The sequence below is a fragment of the Leishmania donovani genome, chromosome 35 (genome assembly GCF_000227135.1).
Source record: "Leishmania donovani BPK282A1 complete genome, chromosome 35".
NCBI classification, from domain to species: domain Eukaryota; phylum Euglenozoa; class Kinetoplastea; order Trypanosomatida; family Trypanosomatidae; genus Leishmania; species Leishmania donovani.
In genome coordinates, this window is record NC_018262.1 from 1,795,783 (window position 1) to 1,818,788 (window position 23,006).

Consider the following 23,006-nt stretch of genomic DNA (forward strand, 5'->3'; position numbering starts at 1 on the left):
GCCTGCGAGGCAGCGGGGGGGGGGCGGGAGGAGGTCGGTGGAGCTTGAGGCAGGGGGGCCGTGCTCTCGGATGGCTGAGTCGGCGCGTTGCCGCAAAGCGTGTGTGCCGCGCTGCGTCGCAGGACTCGGTGAGGCCTGTGGCCGGCCAGAGGGCGTGTGTGTGTGTGTGGAGTGGCGTTGACGTCATGGCTGGTGGCAGAGACACGGACGCGTTGACGGATAAGAAAAACGCTTCTAACGCATCAGCCCTCATGGCTCTAGACATACCTTCTCTCTCTTTTTTCGCGTGCCTTTTTTTTTGATTTTTTTTTGTTTGTCTGAGGCATTGTTGTTGTTTTCAAGTGGTGGCGTGGCGGCCTTTTTGGCTTATACATAAACGATGATGAGAATTACTTCAGTTATTTGCCTCACCCTCTTAATTTCTCTTGCCGTAGAGGACTCGTGTGTTCTTGACGCCGCGCCGCCACCGATATCACCGCTGTTGTCGGTTTTTGTGCTGTTTTGTCGTTGTCGATTTCTTTTTTCTTTTCGCGGCTCCTGTGCCTGTGAGATCTGTGGCTATGTGCGCAGTGTTGCACAGGGACTGTTCTCTCTCTGTCTGTTACCGTTGTGAGGGTGCTGCTGACATGTTCGGCGGCGGTGGGTAGGACCTTTACATGCATCTTGAAACGACTTTTTCGTGATTGTATTTGTGTGTGCGCCGCTTAGTATCTTCGTCGTGAGCACCACAGGAGTCAATCATTCTCTTTCTGCTTGAGTGTTGCATTTATAGGAACGGACGCGGTCAAGTGCATGCTGGTTGACAAACTGCACCATCCCTCTCTCTTCTCATGCCGCGGCCGCCGTCGCCCCTCTCACTTGCAGCGCTCGTTGTGCTCATGGAAGATGGCGATTTTGTGGCACGCGATGGAGTATGTTGGCCAGAGGATCAGAAAAAAATTAACGAACGGTAATGAGATCGACTGGAAGAAAGCATGGCAACCCCCCGAGAATCAGAGGTGGGTCGTGTTTGTGTGTGTGTGCACTCTCACTTTTGAACGCTTTCGGGAATGGTCTTCTCTTATATGATTTTTGTGTGGACGTGGGGTGAAGCTGGAACATACCGAAGCAAAAAGAGAGGAGAGGTGCAAGCGGCTACATTCACGATACGATTTTCCTCCTCGACCGTTTTTTTTTGTGCGTCTCTTTACCGATCTGTGCATCATTGATGTGGATTTTTTGCTTTTTGTCTCACGTCTTCGAGCGCCCTTCTCCCGCCGCTGATGGAACTACACCACCTGCTACCCTCATGACTGCGTCCCTGTCACATTCCATCTGTGCCTTCACCCGCTTGTGGGTTCGCTCACAAGTGCACACACAAAGTATTCAGTGTGCCAACCTCCGCACATTTCTCTTTTAGTTCATCGATCGTCTCTTCCGTGTCTCGCGAGCGCGGCAGTTCTTTTTTTTTTCGCCTTTTTTATTGTTCTTTTGTTGTTTGTCGTCTTGCGTGCTGTGGTGCAACTGTATGATGGGCAGCATCGACCGCAAAAAAGCGTTCATTGCTTTTACAGAGCGGTGCTTTCTCCCTCTCCGATCAAACCTCATCCCCCCTGTTTCTCCCTCCATCCCTATCCCCATCAGAGACGGAGACGAGTTTGAACTCATTTTATGAAACTGAGTCGAAGAGGTACGGAAGGTTGGCGCCACCAAGAACGGGAGTGTGTGTGTACCCTTTTCTCTGTTCTCGCTTCGCTTGTTATTTGCCTTTGTTTTTGTTGTTTTCTGGCGCTGTGGGCTACCATTGTACCCTCCGTCAAGCTTGAAAGAGCATCCCAGATGCTTCCCCTGTGTGGCAGTGACCCTCTCTCGAAGCCGCTGCAGTCACACTCACGCTTCACCCAACGCAATAATCCACCAACCCAAACCCTCGTTTTCTCGTGTGTTGTTGTACTCCCCTCCTAGCGGTCAATTCGCACCGCCGCGGTGACTTTGTCCGTTGATTAAATCCTGTGTCACGGAAACGTGGGAACAACTCTCTGTGCCTCTTGAGTTTTTGTTTTGAATAGTCTCCTCCACACAAGCCACGCAGCACTGGTTACTCTCTACTGCGACGTGGTGAGGCAGGAAAAGAGGAGGGTGTACACCTTGCTCAAAGCCGTTCGTCATAGCCGCTGCGTCGCATTGTCACCAACAGGCACGCGCGCATTATGTTCTTTTTTCTTTTCAAGGCTGCTTGCTTGCTCTCTTTTTTTTTTCGAATAGTGTGTATGTGTGTGTGTGTGGCATTCTGCTTAGATACGAACACATATATATATATATATATATCAAAAAGCTGCTTGGATTACGTGAATCAAAGGACTCTCTCCTTCTCTTTCGCATTTTACCTCCATCAAAAACCGACTCTTCATGTGTTTTTTTCTCTCCTAATTCTTCGTGATGCTTTTTCTTGTGTGTCTGTGCATGTGTGCTTGATTGTTTCAGTGCTTTCATGCTTTCCTCTCACCTTCTAAATATCCAGTAGTTCTCGCTTCGTCTCCATCAATACTCTCACCAAACGCACGCATGCACAGAAAAAAAAATAAAAACAATGGCGCCCGCTGTGGAGATGGGCTGATTGCAATCGAAAGATAGAGAGAGAAGTAAAATGGCCTGTGAGAGGACACGGAGCAACGAGAGCGGAGAAGAGCCTCAGCGTGAAGAGTGGCACTTGAATGAAAAGGGACGAATGACAGTTTTTCTTTGTGTGTCTCGCACATGTGAGCGTCTCCTATTACGTCTATTGTGTCTGGTGCCTGTGTCTGGAGAGAAGGGAGTACTCACGATAGCACCGTTCACTAAACATTACCCACTGTCTGCCTATCTTGTCTTCTGTTTTCGTTTTACGATTTTCATTTTCTTTGCTTCCTTTATTTATTGGTGTATTGTTGACCGCCTCTTGTCGGCGTAGATGCGATGGTCCCTCACGTGTCTCATCGTGTGCTCTGTGGACGCCTTTTTTCATGCCTTACACGCGAAGGGGGAGGTACGTGTACTGTGTGTGCTTTGTGGAGAGTTATTTGGGGTGCTTCGGCACCTGAACACAGCGGGAAACGGTCGAAGTTCCGTCAACCTTTCTCCTCAAAAACGCACAAGAGAGTAACGATAAAGGGTAAGCGTGCAGAAGGCTGCTCAACTTTCCCTCACTGTTGCTGTTTGTCTGCCAGCTTTTCGTTCTCCGGTCACCTCTTTGTGTTCTCACTTCTCGCGCCCTCTTCGTGTGCCAAGAATCCACACTCTTACCACACGATTGACAGGAGAAAGCACTGGCCACTCATCATACAAAGAGAGCAAAACAGTAACACAGAAAAAAAAGATGCGTGTGTGCGTACATATGCAGGCAAAATGACCGTCGTCAACAGCAGCATGCAAACCAGATGCGAAGGTGGTGGGGCGGGGTGGGGGTGGGGGGCACATACCAGTCGCCTGAGAGGTGACGCGGCGTTATGTCAAAGTGCGTCTCTTGCCCTCATCCCCCTCTCGCATGCGTTTTTTTTTTCGCTGTGTCTAATTCTGCATACATCGGGCTCGGGAGCGGTATAGGGAAGGCGCGCAATACACATTTAGTGCTGCGACAATACTGATGCAAACGGGCTGCACTCGCATTGAAGCCGAGTCCTTGAAATAGCGGCACGCTTGTGCGCGCATGGAAATTTGGAGTCTTCTGCTTTGTTGCTCTTCGATCACCCCTCTCACGTTCACCTTACATCTTGGCCCATAACCACGACCGTTTTCTTCGGTAACCCTCTACACCTCTTGTTCTTTGGCGTGAGCATACCACGAATACTCACGGCGATCGCCCTTGCTGGCAAACAACAGATCGGCAAGCTAAAGCCAACGCTTGACGGGCACTTGGACACGCACACGTGCACGCACAGAGAAAGAGAGAGAGAGAGAAACGCTTTTCCGACCCCTCTTCTACCCCGTTGTGGTGATACTGTTCAATCTTTTCGGTGTGTGTGGTTTTGCTCGCTTTGCGCCTCTGCAGCGCCAAAAAAGGTCATTGGCGGATTCTTCCTCGGCGCCAGTATGGAGGCCAACGTCCCGGGAGCGTTTCTGCACAGCCTTATCGGCAAAAACGTGCTTGTGAAGAGCAAGTGGGGCCCGGTGTACGAGGGTAACCTTGTAAGCTGCGACACATTCATGAACCTGCAGCTGCGCAATGCGGTAGAGCACGCGAAACAGGACACCGAACTGGGTGAAATGCTGTTGCGCAACAACAACATCCTGTACATCCGTGAGGAGGCTAGTGCGTCTTGATAGGCAGCACCATAGGTGCCCTCGGGAGAAATCGCGGTGCTCCATCGTTGGTAGCACCATCCCCACATGTCTCGAGGGCAGCGGTGAGCGTGTTTCATTAGTGTACAGCACGCTTGATGAGTGGGATACACGAAAACGAGGCCGGGGGGTCACGACAGTTTTTCTCTGGGATAAAGCAACGGCACCGTTGTCACTGATGAATCGTGGGTCTCTCTGTGATCTGTTGACAACAGGTGCGCGTGTTTGTTTGCTCTGGTCGCGGAACGCTCTGTATCCGTCCTCGCACATGTATGCTGACGCGTCGGTGTGTGTGGATGCGCCGGCTTATTTTTTTCTGAGAACGGAAGGCGGGCATGAGCTTCAGCTCTGAAGGTGCCGTTTAGCCGCAGTCGGTTTTGTAACAAGAACGACAAACATCACTGCAAAAAGGAACTTCAGCGCGTGCCATTTGCGTGTCGCATTCTCTTGTTTTTGTTTTCTGCTTGTGCGGCTGTCCCTGAGGATGCGTGGGCCGTCCCCGCGAGATGTGTATCCCCTCGGTCGTGCCTCTCGCGCTGTGCCCGCGAAGCAAAGCGCTACAACCGCAGTGTTGTGTGATTCCTCGTTAGGCGTTGTATGTCTCGTGAGCGCAGAAACAATCAGCTGGAGAGTTGCATTCACCGGGAGCAGCTGGCGGTTTAGCATGCATAGACGCGCGGCCTTGTGTCTTGTCTTTCACGTCCTTTCCTTCTACCTTGGCATCCTTTCCTCTCTTCTGTACACGGCGCATACACGTGCATCAAGAGAACTACTTTGACATCCACTGTGCCGCCAACTCGCTTCCTTCCTTTTCAACAACCTTTTTGTCACGTAAACACTCTCTTCGAGTCTTGACGCAGCTTCGCACGTCACACATACGCGCACACACGCACGCAAGCACACCATCGCACAATTAAAAATAGTTGCCGGCCTTGTCTTTCCGGTTTTATTGAAAATACAAGATAAACAAAAAAAAAACACCAGATTTATCATCATCGCAGGCCACCATGTCTCACCTTCCGATCAAGTGGGCGGAGCGCAAGGACCGCCTGTTCATCACGGTCGAGGCGAGCACCCCCACTGACGTCCAGGTGAACTTCCAGGAGAAAACGGTGTCCATCTCCGGCAACGGTATCACCGCCAAGGGCAGCCAGCCGCACGCTCTCAAGGATGAGCTGCACCTCCTCAAGGAGATTGTTCCGGAGGAATCGACATTCAAGGTGCTTGGCATGGCAATTCAGATCTGTGCCATAAAGAAAGAGAAGGGTTACTGGAACCGTCTGGTTGATGAGTCCACCAAGGCCACTAAGAGCTGGCTCTCCGCCGACTGGAACCTTTGGAAGGACGAGGACGACGAGGCTGAGGAGGTGGCCGCCGCGTCCAACTTCGGCGGGTACGGCGACATGGGTGGCATGGACATGGCGTCTATGATGGGCGGCATGGGCGGTATGGGTGATATGGACATGGAGTCAATGATGGCCTCCATGGGCAAGGACGCGGGCGGCGATTCCGACGACGAGGAGCTGGACGACGACGGGGCCGAGATGGCCGACGGCGAGTGCACGGAGGAGGAACCGGCAGCAGACATCAGCGATCTCAACGCGTAAGAGAACCGGCCGTCACCGTGACATCCCCCCTTATTCGTTTCGTCTCGCACCGTTCTCGGTTCTTTTTTTTTCCGTCACTCTTTTTTTTTTATTTGGTGAGTACGAGTGTGTGCGGAGAAAAAGAGAGAAAACTTCACTTCGTATGAAGAACGGAAAAAAAAAACGAAAAAGGAGCACGTGATACTGCGTGCGCCGTGCCGAGGAGGAGGTCGCCATCAGCGCAGCGCATGTTCGACATCGAGCAAAGGTGCGCGCTGAGGTGATTCCCTTCTTTTTTTACTTTTTAATTTTATTTGGCGTTCAGAAACTGTGCTGATAGAAGGAGGAGGAGAGCACTCGTGAGAATCGGTGCATGTGGGAGGGGTGAGTTTTGTGGGATTGTGCATGCATCCTTGAGCCTTTGCATCTGGGTATGAACTATGACTGTCGCTGCTAGAAGGAGCCCCTGCAATAGTGCCCACGGCGCCGGCACTCGCGCACATTCTCACAGCCACAAGCCCACCAGGAGCAATGCCTTTCCTCACTATCTGATTTAAGAAGTCTCTGTGGTAATTTATAGAACAGAAAAACACGTTTGCTTCCTCGATCAGGTGTCGAAACTGTTGTGCCACAGTGCGTTCAGCGGATCACACCACAAACCTCCACTGAGGCCTCAAGCGCGTCGTGCATGAGAGCTTTTCTTGCGCGTTGCTGTCCCTTGAAAGGCGGCGGCTGCGTTGCCGCCTTCTTTCTTTTCGGCGCTTTTACAGCGCCTCTCTCTTACCACACTGTACTGTGCATCCTTTGGCTGTCAAACCACCCCACGCATCTCTCTCTCTCGCTCTGCGGCTTCCGCTTTTTGTTTCATTGCTTGCTCACCTCAAATGCGGTGGTTTTCATCTTGGACCCACCCACATCCCCCTATCTTGCGGGGAGGGTATACCTCCTCTTGCCCCGTATGGCCAGCGCTACGCTTGTTCTACTCTTTCCGCGTCTACCCTCACGCCTATCCTCTCCCAGAGTGTATGTAAGGAGTGACGCTTGCCTCAAAATCCGTTCTCCCTCTCTCGCATTCGTGGAACCCACCCACCCCCACTCGCGCTTCCTCGGTCTGCTTCCATCATCTACCCTTCCTCCGCGTTTTCCTTCGTCGCCGCACCTTGCTGTGCTTTCTGTCGCTCGTGTGTGTAGCGGTGCACTCGTCATCTTAAGTCTATCTGGCCCCCCTCCTTTTTTTTTTCGTTCCGTCGATCAACGACGAGCTCCCGCATTTTCACTCTCTTTTTCACCTTCGCATGTTCGTGGTGTCCAGCCTGCCCTCTGGTGTCACGGTGCTCATCTCTGTGTCTGTGTGCTTGTGCCCACCAACCACCATTTGCTTGTGTGTCTCATCGTGTAGAGCTCCCCCGTAATGTCGACAAAGGAAGACACGCCGGCCTCTCTCGCCTCGGCTGTCGACACGCCGGCCTCTTTACTCGACGCAAAGGCCAGCGCGCTGCTGGAGGAGTTTGATACTTTTTTCTCGCAAGGAAAGAACACCGATCGCCTGCGAAACTTCATCGAAGAAAATGACGACACGCTCGCACTCGTCGCCTCTGAGAGCGAGGTGAACACCAACACAGAGGGTAGTCTGCGACTGTATCAACTTTTTCAGAGGTACGTTGCGCTGATCGAGGACATCATCGAAGAATTCGTGGCTACCACGGAGAAGTCGGATGAGTCGATGCTGCGCTTCCTAGCATCCGCTATTCAGGAAGAGTGGAGGTCCCCGAGCACGGCCTATCGGTGTGTCTGCACTAGCTACATAGCGGCGTCCATGGACTACAAGGACTTTCTCGAGTTCGCTGAGGATCTGTACAGCGTGACTCATTACCGGATGCACGTGCGCGAAGAAGATAGCAGCGAGGAAGAGGACGGAGAAGAGATAGTCGACAACGTCGGTGGTGGTGGTGGCTACGGATCCGATGACCCGAGTCTCAACTGAGGTGTGATGTGCGGTTGAAAATGCTACGTGGCAACTGCCTCTCTCCTTTTTCTTCCTCCTCGTCCCCCCGCCAAGCGACGACTTCGTCTTTATTGTGTGCATTTACTTTGATGAACATCCCTCTTCACGCCTGCACGCTTTCTTTCGTTGTTTGTTGGTGTCTGTTTGTGCTGTCTCTCTCTCTCTCTCGCACACAAGTCATATGTGCACAGAACTGTTGTACGCACCATATCTTGTCGCTCGAGGATCTGGTGGTCACCCTCACTCATTTCTCTTTCTCTTCCTTCGTCCTCCCCTCTTCCGGTCATTCGGGTTTTCTGGTTTACGGTGGGCGAAGCTCGACAAGGAAAAACCATTGTGTGCATGCATAAAGATCATCCACGTTACTGTGTGGGGCCAACGACGCATTCGCCCTGGAAACGACAGGCCCGCACCTCTCTCTCCCTCGTTGTATCAGTGAGCATGCGCCCTCCATCTTGAGTCGAGCACGGCTTTGTCTGCACGACTTCATGATTGCGTCCGACGCTACGGGCACCTTCTTAGTTCGCTTTCTCTCCTTTTATATCGTTCTTGCTCTTCGTGTGAACATCATTTCTCGTCACATTTTTTTTTTTGATTTAATGCTGGCCTTTTTGCTCTATGGAAGTGAGCGCCTCATCGCCGTTTTTGTATGGAGGATAAAACGAAACGCCGGCGAGTGACGGCTCTTTGCGTTCATCAATAGAAGAGCGAGAGGGGTGGGGAGGGCAAACGGGCACGATGACAGCGTGTATGCGACTACGCACAGAGAATGACTTCGGTTGAAAAAAAATGAAAGTGAATAACAGTAGCCGCCTTATAGCTGCATTGGCCTGTATTCCTCTCTCCGATGCCTCCTTTCGCTTTTATACATCTTTGAAAGTGGCCGTTGTAGTGATCGTCGTCATCTCCGATGGGCAGCACAATCTTCGACTCAGCCAGTGGTGCTCTCTCCCTCTAACCCTCCCCCACCTCCACTACCCCCGCCCCTCACTCACTTTCTCTTTCTCGGCGTTCATATGCATGATAGAACGGGAGAAGTTCATGTTGACCTGAAAACGAGCCGTGTTTTGGTGTGCGGTTCACAGAAGAGAGCGGCAGCTCAGGCATGCCGGCGTGAATCGACCTGGTGAGGGGTGCTCGTTGCTTTGACGTATCTGTAGGCCTGGCACCATCCCGGAGCTGAAAGGAACGAAGAAAAAAAAAACAGAAGAATGTAGCTGCCTAGCAACTGATTACAATGAGCGCATTCACTCGCGACTCCCTACGTCTACGTCTGCGTAGTTTGTGAGCCGCCCACCTCTGCATGTGGTTGATGTTTTTTTTTTCTCGGTCGAAGATGTGGGCCCTATCGGCTTCCCTCTCTCCTGGCGTCCCTATCTGCAATCATTTGCCGCAGCTACAACGACTGGCACCGATGCCCTCTTTGGGCTCCTGCAGTTGCCCTTCATGTAACATAGTAGGCGTTGCTGCGCCGACGCACGTCAGAGACTAGTTGCGCGCTCAATCATTGTCGTTTTTTTTCGGGGGTCGTCCACAGCTGCCCTAACCATGAGTGAGAGCACCTCCAGCGGCGATGGGACAACCCTGAGCAACCTCTCCCCCTTGTTTCAGCTATCGTATGGCCCGGCAGCACACCACAGCGGCTGTTCTTTCTCGGCCGCCGAGGGCGACCGAGATCGGGACCAGACCCGGCGGACTTCCACGGGACCAACAGGAAACGCCGCGCAGTTTCACGCGGGCGGCAACTCCCGCGTTTCGTACCACACCGCCGAGGTCCTGCCACTCTCACCGATGGCGCACGCTGGCGAGTACATGTACGCCATGGATGCCCGTAAGAGTCCTCTGAGCGTCTCGGGCACCTCCCTGGACTCCGCCAGCCTGGGGGACTCACAAAAGCACTCGTACCACCCCATCGAGTTTGTGCGGAGCGGCACTGACAACGTTGACTCCCTCAAGAGCGCCAGACCTATGCGCCCCCTCAGCGTCTCCACCCACCCCACTGCCGCAAACGTGGCGTCGTTCACACCGGCCCTCAGCGCCAAGAATTCGATTGTCTCGCCACCAGAGAAAACCCTTTCTTCTGTCTTGATGCAGCCCCTCGCACACGCACGGAAGTCATCCGGTGCAGCGAGTGGAGCAGGCGCGCTGCTGGAAGGCGGCACTCCACCTCTCCTCTCCCCTGCCTCGCAGTCAGTTTACCCGAAGGAGTCAGCCGCAAAGGTGCCGACTTCCTCCTCCGACTTCCTCACGTCACCTCACCCAACAGTCGCGCCCCTGCACCGCCATCCATTCGCTGATAAGCGTAGCCAGTCGTCGACCCTGCCCAGTCAGCTGGACGCCACTCCAACAGAGCCGCCCAGAACCGTGCGCGATGCCTCCCCGAGCCCTCTGGTAGAGTCGGGCGCTGACCCTCCCCGCTTCCCAGAGCCGCTGCAGTCACAACCGCATGTACTCCCCAATAGCAGCGTTCAGGCGCAAAAACTGTCCACGCCCTTCTCGGGCACCTCGCATGGAGTAAGCAGACTGTCTCTGGTTCCCGCCCCGCCGCCCTCGACTTTGCCGGTCTGTGACAGCCCGCGCAGCTCAGAGGGAGATGTCCTCGGGTTTTGCAGCGGCAAGCCACCGAGCATACCGCTCGCACGCACGACCCATGAAACCCAGCTTGCCTTGCTAGCGAGCTGCGGCAGTAACAGCAGCCACAGCGGTGGTGAGGGCAGCAAGGGGAATGGAACGAAGGGTCCAGCGAGCCTTACCCCCTTTTCCTCCACAACCGCGCCGCCGCGAAGCGGCAGCGGCGCTCATGCACCACCAAAGACGCAGCCGTTGCCCCCACCGACTGCACCTGAGGCACCGCCACAAGACCCGCCGTCGTTACTCCCTCCACCGGCGCGGACACCCGATGCATCACCCCTCGCTCCCAGTGTGGCCGCCTCATCGCCCTCTGAGTCGATCTCCGGGCATGGCGAAGCCCAGCTACCCATCTTGGTCCCTGCACTGAACGCACCACCGCGACCGCAGCTGCAGCCGGAGCGGCCGGCAGCAGCTGACTTGGTGCACTTCGCACCGCTCATTCAGCAGTTCGACTTTCGCAAGAGGGACATCAAGAGTATTGCGTGTACCAGCGTCTTCAGTATCGCTGACGTGAACACGGTGGCAGTGAAGCTGCGGCTGCTGCGGCACGAGGTACTGGGCCGCGCCGAGCCAATCGCAAACATCCAGCAGGCCGCCATGAGGGCAGGACGCGTGAAGACGATAGCGTCCAATAACCCGAAGAAGCAGCGCGCATCAGCATCAGCAGTGGCGCCGCCAGATGTAGTCCCTGAACCGCCGGATGTGGTTGATGTCTCCGACTTTCACGACACTTTGGCCGTCTTTGACAGCCCTACCCTAGCCATCAGTTATGCGCTCTGGGGTAGCGTGGCGCCTTACAACGACTTGGTGAGGGCGCTGTGGGCGTTCTGCGCGCCAAATCGTCGCCCGCGCAGCGGCGGCGAATCCAGGACACGAGACGGGGACGACAGCGCCTTAGAAGCGGAGAGGCAACGCGCAGATGCGGTGGCCGCGGCGGCAGCGCCCGCATCGACACTGGTGGGCAACAAAACACACATCTGGGTGCGCTTCTCGTCCGTGCTGCGCTTTTTGAACCACTGCGGCATCGATGTGCTCATCGTGTCACCCGACCGCAAAGCCGCCACCTCGTTCTGTGCAAAGCGCCCTCATCTACACCGAAGCCACCGTCGGCCATCTGCCCACGTCACGCACGCGACGCCGCGGCGTCGCGTGCTCGTCGCCCTGAGCTACGACCGCGAACAGGGACTGTGGTGCCCCCTGACGACCGCCAGGCCTATTCGCCAAGTGGCATCGCAGTGGCGCGAATACCAGCGCTCCCAGCGGCTGCAGACGCCACGCAGAGCCGGTCGTGGAAAGCACAAGGCCCACGCCGCGACCACCGTACAGGCAAAGGAAGACGCCGTCGAAGCGAGGGTACAGACGTGTGAGCAGCACCCCGCCCCCCATCCACAACAGCCGCAGCAAAGCGAACCGGGTGGTACAGGCGCAGCCGCAAATAAGGCCCCACACGTTGTCGTCACTGTTTCGGGCGATAACCCTAGCGATGGAAGCAAGACACCGTCGTTAAAGTCGGGAAAGCGGCCGCCCTTTCACGCGGTTCTCTACCCGAACCTCGTGCAGACGGACGTGGGCTTCACGCTGCTTCTCCGGCAAGGCTTACATCCACTCTTAAGAACAGTGTGCGTTCGCCTCACGGTTGGCGTGTCGCTCGGTTGCGTCGCGGTTCTCTTCGGTCTCGCGTTGATCGTCTACGCCACGAAGACGACGGACGCATGCCTCGTTGACGTTCGCGCGAGTCAATGTGTCGACGTCGGCAGCAGTGGAAACAGTGGCGGCTTCGCCAGCGCCAGCGACTCCAGCTGCCTCTGGATCCTCTTGAGTCTCTTTCCCCCCGCATACCACGCTGGTCTCTCGAATCGTTACCTCTACGGACCGCCCGCGGCGCCGGGCAAGTGTCTCATTGTGAGTATCTGCTGCAGCTTTGCCGCCCTCCTTGACAACGTCCTCATCGTGTACTTCGCGGTTCGCTATCTAGCCCTCGGCGGCGCTCAGCCGTGCTTCTTTCACCTTCTGCGCAGCATCCAAGCGGTGCTCGGCGCGATCGCGTGCGCGTTCGCCGCCTATGTTCTGTCTATCTTTCATAGGCGCCTCCACGTCGTGCCGTGCGCGGCGCTCGCCGCCGGCGATGCCGTGCTGTGCACAGCGCACCTTGAGAGCTGCAGCAATCGCTACGCCTACGGGGCGCACGGTCCCCTAAGCGGCACTAACGTCGCCCTTGTTCTGGCCTGCGTGTACCTCGCCGTGTGCGTGCTCCACTGGCTCGTAGCTGCGCTGCCTGTCCTGCCGCGCATTGCCACGCAAGACCGGATTCCTACTGCAAAACCAGACACGTACACGTTCCGTCCAAGCCTGTTCGCCCCAGATGGCCCCACACCGATAGAGGTGGACCAGCTCCGGCAAGCAATGCAGCAGCCGCTGCGGCAGGAGCTGCGCCACTGCGTTCAAGCGCGGGGTCGACTCCTGACAACCACGACGACAATTGGCGAGGTAATGCAGGCGAACCGTGTGAAGAGCTTGAAGATGACGGAACTGAACGAGGAGCGGCGCCGGCAGCGATCACGGCCGTTTCAGCTGCGGTCACGCGACGACGATAGCGGGCAGCGCGGGCGAAAAGCCTACCGCGGAGAACGACGGCGATACGTGGTGTTGAGTGCGGAAGGCGAGACAGTGAGCAGCCACCACAGCAGCCGTTCGTCATCAGTGAGCTCGTCTCACCTCGGTGGCGGCGATTGCAGCAGCTCGGTCGTGCTGGCTGCGCGGCTGATGCAGCGCGTGGCGGAGATCGGCTCCAGAGCGCAAGAGCGCGGCTTGCCCAGGACAACCGTCAGCCCCCTCGGCTCCGACGGCACTGTGCTCTCTCATATCCCGGGCGAGGGGCAGGTTTCGTCCTTGCCTGTGTCGCACCCGTCGAGCTGCCTCGTTGGCCCCCAGGAACCATCGTCCCGCTGCCCATCGGCCACCGGTGCGCGGGCGGTCGTGGTAACAGACGAGGAGTCGATCGTATCTAAAAGCGGCGGCGACGATCTCGCAAGGCAGGGTGGTGCGCCATCGCTACCTGTGCCCCTTTCTAGTCGTCTTTTAGCCTCAACGAATCTCGTGGCCTCTCCCATCTGCGCCTCCTCTGCAAGGTCGGGGTTAGGCCGGCCGTCCGCTTCGTCCACACTCACCAGCAAAACTCCTGCGCACGCCTCGCGGACGGCGTCGGGTGAGAGCTACCGCCATCCGCGAGGGTCGTACCGCGCTAGAATGACATGCGTACGCTCTGCTGATGTTTCCGCCGCAGTCTCACCAACGGTGAACGTGGAGATTGACCGCATTGTGGCGCGGGTGCGTGCACGCAAGGATGCCTTGATTGATGGCGCCACATGAGGTTCAGCTTGGTGACGATGCCGACGTGATACCGGTCCTCCTGACGACGATGCCCGCTGTGCATGTGTGCGGTTGTACTCCTGTGGACCTCTTTGTTCTTTGGTTGTTGGGCCCTCGGAGCGCACGCGTGCTCCTCCTTTTTTACTTCGTTTACTCTAGGCGCCTCTCTCCTATCTTGTGCATTTCGATCTTGCCTGTACTCCCCTAAGTCAAGATGTACACCTGCATAAGCACACACACACACACGAGAAGACATCAGCGGCCCTGCACGTACGGGTTTGTGCGTCAAGGGGCGCATGCAGACGCACATTGGTAATTTTTTGGTTGTCTTTTCGCTATCGGCCCTCTCCACGGCCCCGCCACCTCTCTGTTTGCATGTAGAACAGAGCAGCGCTTTTTCCCCGTTTTCAGTGCACCATTTCAACACAAAAACGCCGACAGATATATAAACGCGCGCACAACCGCCTCTCCTCCACCTCTGCTGCACCGCGGCGATGGCAAGGAACCGCACCTGCCAGCGCTGTTGGGTGTCGTTCAGCCCACCGCAATGCCACTGCATACAGCATACGCTAGGCCCAGGAGTACGCTCAGCACCGCTGCAATGCAGCAACGACAGAAAAAAAGCACGCTGCTGGTGGATGCGTGCATTCGTTGCATCGCGGGCACGGCTTGTGGCGAGCTCGCCCAAGCGTCATCGTGGCCGTGTGTCTCTTTCGCACAGCGCCGATACCGACGTGTACGCTGACGTCAAGAGCCCGCCAGCCGTACCCGAGGGCAGGCTGCAGACTGCTTGCAGTCCCCCACAAAGAGTGGGGGTATAATGAGGCCCTGATACCACGGTGAGGGCCCCCAACATCATCTAGGAGCACTTGAAGACTCAAAAGGAAAATTCGGAAGTGCGAAAGAGTAAGGGATATTATTGCCTCTAGTTGGGTGAGTGTTGTAGCGCCACCGCAACCCCTTCGCTCCCCTCAGATATCCGTGTGCAGCGTAGGTTGTCATCATCGGCAAGGGTCGCCGCGTCTTTTTGGGAAGGCAGCTGCTGAGGAACGCGCTCGGTGACGACCGTGCCGCCGCTCACGCGATGGTCTCTCTTTCTCTCTTATCTCTCCCTCTCATTCAGCTCTTTACTCACCTCGCCTCTCCTCTTGCCCGGTTCGCCACGTAACGCGGATGGTCCCCGTTTGGAGCTGAGTAGAACTGAAAAAAAAGGGGGCTCCGTGTGCTTGGCTGATACTTTCGTCCCCTCTCGCATCTACGAAAAAACAGCCTGCGCGCCCGCCCCTACTACCGCGCAACCAAGCTTCCCGCATGCCTCCATAGACAGAAAAAAAAATTATCAAACGTGCGCCATGGATGTCAAGATAAAGAGCGTCCACCTCGTGGCGAAGTGGATGTGGGACTGCAAGGGCGAAACTTGCGGCATCTGTCGTCAAGAGTATGAGGCAGCCTGCCCCACCTGCCGCGTGCCGGGCGACGACTGCCCAATCCTGACGAGCCCCTGCCACCATACGTTTCACTTGCACTGCATCACACGGGCCTTGGAGAAGGAGGAGGGCCAGCCCGAGTGCCCGACGTGCCGTGCGCCGTGGCAAATGTAGAACGGGAATCAGTGCAGCATGGCCCGTCTGAAGTTGCCACCACCTTTGACATGCGCCGTCTAGCATCCGTATTGTGCCACCGACGTTGTGGAGAGCCCCCTTTTCTCTAGAGGGCACGGTTGGTGCTATGCATGCCTGATATCCCTCTCTCCCTGCGTGTGGCAGAAGATCGGCTGATACTGCTTTCGCATTCTTTTTACCCGCACAGATAAGAAAAGCATCGGAAGTGCACCTTCGCGTGGGCCAAACCAGCTTGGTGTTATGTAGGCGCACGCCCTCTGCAAAGTGAACCCCGCACGTAGGCGTCTTCCACCAGTACTCACGGGGGCTTTGCTCGTGCGAGAGCGCGTGAGTTGTATACGCCGGCGTCAGCTGCTCCCCCGTCTTCCTCACTTCCTCGCCGATGATATGGCGCTACAGTTTCGCCCTTGCTCTCTCCTTCTACGCTCTCCTCTGCCCTCGGACTTCTTGGGCTCCTCGCCCTACATCCTTCCACACTCATTACGTTTCGGCCAACTGCCGGCACAAGCCCCGGCAGCCCTCTCCTAATACCCATCACACGCGTGCGCGCAGCCACCGGCACCCTTTCATCGACAGCGCTGTGCACGAGAAACAAAGAAACGCTGCTGTGTGGGAAGAAAGCCAGTATCCGCCACATCGAGATCGTAAAGCAACTCCCCCTCTCCCGCACCTACTTTCGTCCATTAATGCGTCGTTGCGCTGCTCGGCTCGCTGCTGCGGCAGCGGCCGCTGGTGGCGGTAGCGACCTCCAAACTGTCAGCTCGTCTCTGGGTAGTGTTGCGAAGAGTTCGGTGACGGGCACGACGACCGAGTACAAGCACGTGCACACGGCAACCAGATCGCCGTCCGATTTCATTCCGCCGGCGACCGAGGCCCCGGAGAGACTGCAGTCGTACGTGGAGCCGAAGCCGTTTATTAGCCTCCGTCGCATGCAGGTGTTCACCGTCTCACTCGGCGTCGGCGCAGCTAGCGTAGCGCTGGTATACTTCTTCCTCAGCACGAGTATCCGCAACCGCGTGGAGGAAGAGCAGTTTCAGGTCGACCGCATTGTGGAACGCAACCGAATGGCGATGCAAGACCGCATCTCCATCGTGCCGATCTTTGTTGCGCCAAGCACCTACGACGAGCTGTACGCCAAGATGGTGAAAAAGGACAAGGAAGTGGAGACGCAGCTCACTCAAGCCAAGAGCACCCTCCACACGGAGACCATGTTCCATGTAAAGATGTGGTGGAACCGGTGTCTGCACAACATCCAGTCCGCTACAGACGCCTTCGCCGCTGCACAGCTGCGACACAAGGAGGCCCAAGCAGAGGCGAACATCAAGGCTACTCTGCAGTACAGCGGGTATGAGCTGGTGGGCCTCTCCAAGGTTGGCGCGTAGGCCGGCAAAGTTTCGTCTTTCCTGATCGCGGAAATGTAGGGGGAGCCTCTGTTGTTGGGAGATTTCCTCTCTTTGCCTATTATTAGTGTTTCTAGCGAGGCGCGCGCGAGGAAAAGGGGGGGGGAGCCTCTTCGCGGCGCGCCAGCGTACGGTGAATCCCTCTGTGGAGAGTCGTTGCGCCTTTCTGTTTTATCTGTTTGCCGCGAGCAGGCCTGACATTTTTGTAGGGAAAGGAGGGCGCATCTGCATTGCTCGTGACGATCTGCTGTTGCCTGTTTGTTTCTTCCTCTCCCTTCTCCCCCCTCCTCCTCTCACTCGCCATCATTGCTCGCTAGTCCTCCGTGTGGTTGCAGTGAAAGCTGCAGAGACGTCTGTGTACGTGTTGTGCCACGCGTGCGCCATCGCCACGATAAGTGGCTGTATTTTTTTTTTCCGTGCAAGGGCTGCTGGTGCGAACGGAGGCCTTCTTCCTGTCTTGTATCACTGCTCTCTTTCAGTTTTTTTTTGTGCCTTCTATACTCCTCTTAGTCATCCTTCCTCGTAGCGTTGCCGAAGAGAGGAAAGGAACGAAGGAGAGAGGCGGGAGAGGGTAGCGTGCGCAGCAGGTAGTGGTGTGGAGGGAGAGAAGATCTCCTCACGGCAGCGGACAAAAAGCAGGAAAGGCAAAGCGAAAAGGGTAATAGTACCGAGCTGCGGCAACGCAGCGACATACAAAATTGGAGACAGTTGTAGAGCGTGGCAGGAGCGGTCCCCCTACGTAATCGATCCTACGTGCGCCACCCTGTTTGTGAGTGTGTCGAGTTGCTGTGATGTTCTCGCTTCGCTCTCTCTTTATGGATCGACGAAATCGCACCCAGAGCACTCATTGCTCTTCCTCGTCCTCTTCTGTCGATCCTTCTTCTATTTTGTGTCTGGGCATGTATGTTCGCCTCTCTCCGGCGCTGCGATGCTGCATACAGGGATCCTTTTTTTCAGTCACTTCTCACATACTGAGGTACTCCACCAAAGTCGTCATACAGCTGACGCCATCAGCATCTGCTTCGGCCTCTGAGCTCCATCACCACGACCACAACTGCAAAGCCATCTCTTGCATAGGGCGCCAACGTACACAGACAGAGAACTGATAGAGCCATGCTCGCGTACTTGGAGAACTACTTCGACCTAAGGAAGAGCTTCGTCTTCTACGGGGCGTATCATCACAAGTGGCCAAACCAAATGATTCATGTGATCTTCGTACCGGTCATTTTCACTACCGCCATGAGCTTCCTTGCGCGTGTGCCCATCGCCGGCTGCGTCAACCTCTCCCACATCGTCACGGCCTTCTACGCAGCCTCGTTCATCAAGATGGAGCCGAGTGCGGGGACACTCTACACGCCAATGATAGCGGTCATGGAATACCTTGGCTCACGGGTGCTCATCCGCCACGTACCGAGCAGCATTGGGATTCATGTCCTAGGCTGGGCAGCGCAGATCGTGGGGCACAAGTTCATCGAGGGTCGCCAGCCAGCCTTCATGGAGGATCCGCTGCAGGCAATCCACGCAGCGGTGTTCTTTGTCTGGCTGGAGGTGCTCTTCTTTCTCGGCTACCGCCCCTCTATGAAGGCCGAGTTGGAGAAGATGATCGAGGAGCGAATCGCAACGATGAACGCGGTGAAGAAAACTGAGTAAGCGCGGTGCGTGGAGGCAGCACCGAAAAAGGCTAACGCGTGGAAATCGACGGCGCCCGTCAGCGACATACCTGCCCCGCGTAGGGCGGCGAAGGGAGAAGGAAGTGACGTGAGAAACTGACGAGCAAAACGTTTACAGATGCTCGCCTCAGCTGACGCCTGTCCTTGCGTTCGCTTGCGCGTCGCTGTCCATGGCGGAAACGTGCGGCGCACTGCTTTGTTAGCCAAGTACGTTGGTGTAGCTGCGTCCTGTTCTGACACTTTTTCGACTGTCGTCCGACGGGTAATCGACGGTGCTTGCGGATGTTGCTTGCGGTACTTTGCCCCCCCCCCCTCTGTCTCCCCCTTTCCATCCTGCGCGCAGTGAAAGGGTAGTCTGCTGCTTTGGTGTTGGACGGTTATGCGGTGCACTGCGCACCCTGCACTCAGTGACCGTGCCTGCTTTGCTCGCGCGCTCAGCCTCTCTGGCCATATATTCTTTTGGTAGTCTAGTCTGCTGGTACCTTCTTCTGCGTCTATGCCAGTGCCTTCGGGGCCAGACCACGGCTTCCCGGCAGCCCAGCTCACTATCTTACAACCATTTCAAGAGCACCTCACGAAGATTCAAGTAGATTCTGTAGCCACCCGTCGCTCCTCCTTCTCGTGTCTGAGCCCAGTACCCATGGCACCAAATCGAGGATCTCTCTCAGTGGTATCGTAGCGCATGACACATTGTCGTGCCGCTTTTTTTTTTGCAACTGCATAACGGCACGATATGACTATTCCTCCCCCCTCCCCCACCCCGCTTGTTTTGTGCGTGTGAGGAGGTCACTCTCCAATGCGTGAATGCTCCACGCATGCTTTTCGATAGACGCTGCTCCACCCTCGCTCTGAATCTCCTCTTGGGCACTGCGCGCACTCGACTCTCCTCTTGCTCTCCCCTTCCCCCTCACCGGAAGGCACTTCAATCCGTCGAAGTGCACATCAAGGTTGGTGCGGAGTCGCTGTGAAAATGTGACGGCCCTGTGCGCACGCCGTCCCTATCTAGCTTTCCTGAAGATCCCTTTTGTTTTCCGTTTTCAGGGGCGATGACCACCCTGAAGGGCTCATCGATATCCGCAGCCCCAATCGGAGGAGTGGCGGCGCAGACAATGCTGCCCAGCACCTGCGGCGAGGAAACGGATCTGCCCGGCGTGCCACGCGTTGGCTGCGTGGCTGTCATCTCCTACAAGCCTCGCAGCCTACACGGCTTTTCCGCCTGCGTGGTCGGGATGGCCGACGGAATTGCCATTCTTGGCCCAGATCTCACCCAGCGGCGCTATGGTCGCCACTGTCTCCTCACGCGGCTCCTCTGGCGGCCGGTGGCGCCGCTCGAAGGCGGAGGAGGGCGGTCAAACGCCACCGCGCGCGAGGGCGAGAGCGCGGCCGTATCTTGCAGTGGCACCGCCATACTACCGCACACGAAGGGAAGCTGTGCCAGCATTGTCGCTGTCACCGCCTGCCTCGTCGCAGGTGAGGATGGGAACGGTGCCCATGCAGCGCAGGCAACTGCCGAGGACGACACGATCGCTATTGTGGTTGCCTGGTCCGATGCCACGCTGCAGCACCACATAACAGTCCTCATGGCTCAGTTGCGGTGTATCCTGGCGCCGACCTCGGCAGGCGATGTCGGCAGCAGCGGCGGACACGTGGAAGCAGGGCTGGTGCATGTGGTGGCTCATGATGCCCTACCCTTGTGCCCGATGCAGTCTGTGCTTCGTTTGTTTTACCACCCTGCTATGGCAGCTTCCGAAAACAAGACGGCCCCAAATCATGTTGTAATGTGCTCTGTATACTCCTCGTTAGGCTCGACGACGCTGTCTGCGGGGCACTTCGGCCAGTCCGACGTAGGGGCCAGCACCAACAGCGCGCCTGCCAACGCAGTCGTGAAGCAGTCGCACCCGACTGTCGGCAGTGCCGCCGCTGCAGCAGAGCTGGGCGGCACCTCGGCAGCAGCATCAACACGGCGGCGCGGCGAGCTGCTCTTCCTCACCGTCTCGGCTTGCCATGTCCGAGGCGCTGCTGAAGCGACGGCGGCTGCCTCCCCGTGTGTGGGCAGCGCTTGTGCCAACTCCTGCATCCAAGTGCGTGCGGGGCCGTCAAAGGGCAAAGATGTGGCCCCGTGGCTGCTGCAGTTTCAGCCAGACCGCGTCATCTGCGCCTTCGCGGTGCAGTCGACCACGACAAGCGTGATCGCGGCGGCCGGGACGACTGACGGTCGGGTGTACCTGCTGGGACTCACCTCGCAGCGCCTGGTGCTGCGAATCAGCGGGCCCGTGGCCGATGTGATGTTTGTGCAGACGAAGCGGGCGAATGGCCGATCACAGACCCGCAACGCTGTCGTGGATGGCCTACTGGACGACGCCATGGAAGAAGACACGCGGAGGAACGGCAGTTTTTCGAGTCAGGCAGACGCGCTTGCGCAGCATGAAGGGATCGACTTCGCCGCACTGGTGATTCTCGATAGCGCCGGTCACCTTCTGGTGCTGCGCGCCATCAACAGCGGCGCCGCTATCACGCAAAGCGTCGCAGATATCCCGCAGGTCATCACACTTGCGAATGGGCAGCAGCCTACGTTCACCGCCGTGAACTCGTCAACGGCGAGCCTCGAGGGCGCGCCCATTAGCTCGAAAAACTTCCACGATTTGAGCACCCTGCGCCACTTCTTCAGTCCGCGCCGCCTCCCACTGTCGCAGCTCCAGCAACAGCAACAGCAACAGCAGCGGAAGCAGGGGCGGAGCGACCCCTCTCCTGCGAACCCGCCGCTTGCCTCTAGCAGCCTTACCACGTCCCCTGTGAATCAGAGTTTCTCGACCGGGGCGACAGGCGCCGAGGAGGCCACCATAGCGGGCCACATCCTGAGTCGTGGTCTGCTGTGCGTGACATGCGTCTACAACGCAAAGGGTGGTGCAGAGCTTGTCGTGAGCACGATGGGGCAGGTGGTCGTATCCGTGCCCTTCAGTCCCACGGACGGGTGTTTCCGCATTGCCGGCTTCACCATCACGCCGGCCCCGATGTTCTACGTTGGCTTCGTGGACTTCTTCGCCGACGGCAATCCTACGCTAGTCATGGCTGGGCTGACGAACGTGCTCGTAGCCAGTCGCCCGCAGTCGACCATCCGTGATCGCGTGCAGCTTCTACTGCGCCTGCTCGACAAGAAGGAGCGTGAGCAGCAAAACGTGGAGAACGGCATGGCAGACGGATGACGGGGCAGCCGACGAGGTCGAACCGCGGCTGCTCATGTCGAGCGTCAAGGCTGTTCTCTGCGCTAAAACTCTTCGGTCATGGGTGGTCTCCGGCACATTACTATCAATCCCGCTACGTTGTGCTTTCGGAGCCTTCCCAAGAGGGCAACCGATTATTACAGAGCAAGCTTTACAGCAAAAGAGAAATAGATGCGCAGCGACTCTTCGACAGGGTGTAAGTGCCCCACAGACTGGGTGGCCGCTCTTCCACCGCCGCGCAATCTTAGCAGCGGCAACAGGCGGCACCTATGAAGCCTCACTAAAAGCTGTTTTTTTGAGGGGGGAAGTATCGGCTCCCCCCCTTCTCTGGTCTCTTTGCATTTCCACTACACATCCTTCCCTCACCTCTCGAGAGCTTCTTCTGGTCATATCAAGGGCGCATGGTGATGCGCTGCGGATATCCGTACAGACACTCTGCATCGCCGACATCACCGGCCTCCTACCTCATGTGTGAACCTTCGAAAGGCAGTTCGCAGAGGCACGCCCTCGCATGGAGGCACATCCCTTTTCACCTTCTTACGCTTTCACCGGTGCACGCCAACAACGCGCATGCACAGCGCAACGCTCTCTCTCTTTGCTCCCCCGCAGCACTTACTCGTTCTGTTGAATGTTCCTCTGCTCTTGATCCGCTCACGGTGTGTGTGCTTGCGCGTGGCTTATCAGCGAGTGGATCCTCTTTTTCATCCGTCTTTTACTGTGTCGCGTCCATCTCACCCTTTGATGACGGGAGGGGGCAAACACACCCCGGAGTGAGGTATCCCGGATCCACTAGTCTCCTTCACCCTCTGTGTGCATGGGAAGAAGCCAAGCAGCCCCTCCTTCATCCCCTGCCAATGCAGCGCTGCACTTCCTCTGGTGCTGGCAGGGTCCACGTGCCCACGACGTAGGGAAGCCAGTGCGCTGCATCGCGACGGATGTCGGCGGTGTGTCAGGTCCTGGATGGCGTTGCGTCGGAGCGGCCTGCGGCAGTGCCGACGCGTCTGCGCGGCTCCAGCGCATCCGTCACCCGGCCCTCACCACCGCCTGCTGGTGTGGGGAGCCTGAGCGTCACCCCCTCCCTCTCCGAGGAGGGATGCCGCAGGTGGCGGCCGGCATGATGGGAGCGGCTGTGAGGCGGCCTGCGAGGCAGCGGGGGGGGGGGGGGGGGGGGGGGCGGTGGTGCTTGAGGGGGGGGGGGGGGGGGTT

At 57.0% G+C, this 23,006-nt stretch overlaps 8 protein-coding genes across 8 annotated transcripts; all 8 read left to right on the forward strand.

Moving 5' to 3' along the window:
* Window positions 1-4,047: 4,047 nt before the first annotated feature.
* On the forward strand, window positions 4,048-4,278 carry LDBPK_354530 (sm-f snRNP core complex protein, putative; the record flags this gene model as incomplete). Its single annotated transcript, XM_003864982.1, has 1 exon — window positions 4,048-4,278. One exon carries the CDS (start codon window positions 4,048-4,050, stop codon window positions 4,276-4,278), a length of 231 nt encoding a protein of 76 aa, XP_003865030.1.
* Window positions 4,279-5,303: 1,025 nt separating this feature from the next.
* Window positions 5,304-5,903, forward strand: LDBPK_354540 (hypothetical protein, conserved; the record flags this gene model as incomplete). Its single annotated transcript, XM_003864983.1, has 1 exon — window positions 5,304-5,903. The coding sequence occupies one exon, from the start codon at window positions 5,304-5,306 to the stop codon at window positions 5,901-5,903; it is 600 nt and encodes a 199-aa protein (XP_003865031.1).
* Window positions 5,904-7,293: 1,390 nt separating this feature from the next.
* Window positions 7,294-7,866, forward strand: LDBPK_354550 (hypothetical protein, conserved; the record flags this gene model as incomplete). The annotated part of the gene is made up of 1 exon (XM_003864984.1): window positions 7,294-7,866. One exon carries the CDS (start codon window positions 7,294-7,296, stop codon window positions 7,864-7,866), a length of 573 nt encoding a protein of 190 aa, XP_003865032.1.
* A 1,569-nt stretch (window positions 7,867-9,435) lies between these two features.
* Window positions 9,436-13,887, forward strand: LDBPK_354560 (hypothetical protein, conserved; the record flags this gene model as incomplete). The annotated part of the gene is made up of 1 exon (XM_003864985.1): window positions 9,436-13,887. One exon carries the CDS (start codon window positions 9,436-9,438, stop codon window positions 13,885-13,887), a length of 4,452 nt encoding a protein of 1,483 aa, XP_003865033.1.
* A 1,352-nt stretch (window positions 13,888-15,239) lies between these two features.
* LDBPK_354570 (anaphase promoting complex subunit protein, putative) lies at window positions 15,240-15,488 on the forward strand (the record flags this gene model as incomplete). Its single annotated transcript, XM_003864986.1, has 1 exon — window positions 15,240-15,488. One exon carries the CDS (start codon window positions 15,240-15,242, stop codon window positions 15,486-15,488), a length of 249 nt encoding a protein of 82 aa, XP_003865034.1.
* Window positions 15,489-16,195: 707 nt separating this feature from the next.
* Window positions 16,196-16,891, forward strand: LDBPK_354580 (hypothetical protein, conserved; the record flags this gene model as incomplete). The annotated part of the gene is made up of 1 exon (XM_003864987.1): window positions 16,196-16,891. One exon carries the CDS (start codon window positions 16,196-16,198, stop codon window positions 16,889-16,891), a length of 696 nt encoding a protein of 231 aa, XP_003865035.1.
* A 1,131-nt stretch (window positions 16,892-18,022) lies between these two features.
* LDBPK_354590 (hypothetical protein, unknown function) lies at window positions 18,023-18,559 on the forward strand (the record flags this gene model as incomplete). Its single annotated transcript, XM_003864988.1, has 1 exon — window positions 18,023-18,559. The coding sequence occupies one exon, from the start codon at window positions 18,023-18,025 to the stop codon at window positions 18,557-18,559; it is 537 nt and encodes a 178-aa protein (XP_003865036.1).
* Window positions 18,560-19,625: 1,066 nt separating this feature from the next.
* On the forward strand, window positions 19,626-21,782 carry LDBPK_354600 (hypothetical protein, conserved; the record flags this gene model as incomplete). The annotated part of the gene is made up of 1 exon (XM_003864989.1): window positions 19,626-21,782. The coding sequence occupies one exon, from the start codon at window positions 19,626-19,628 to the stop codon at window positions 21,780-21,782; it is 2,157 nt and encodes a 718-aa protein (XP_003865037.1).
* Window positions 21,783-23,006: the final 1,224 nt, after the last annotated feature.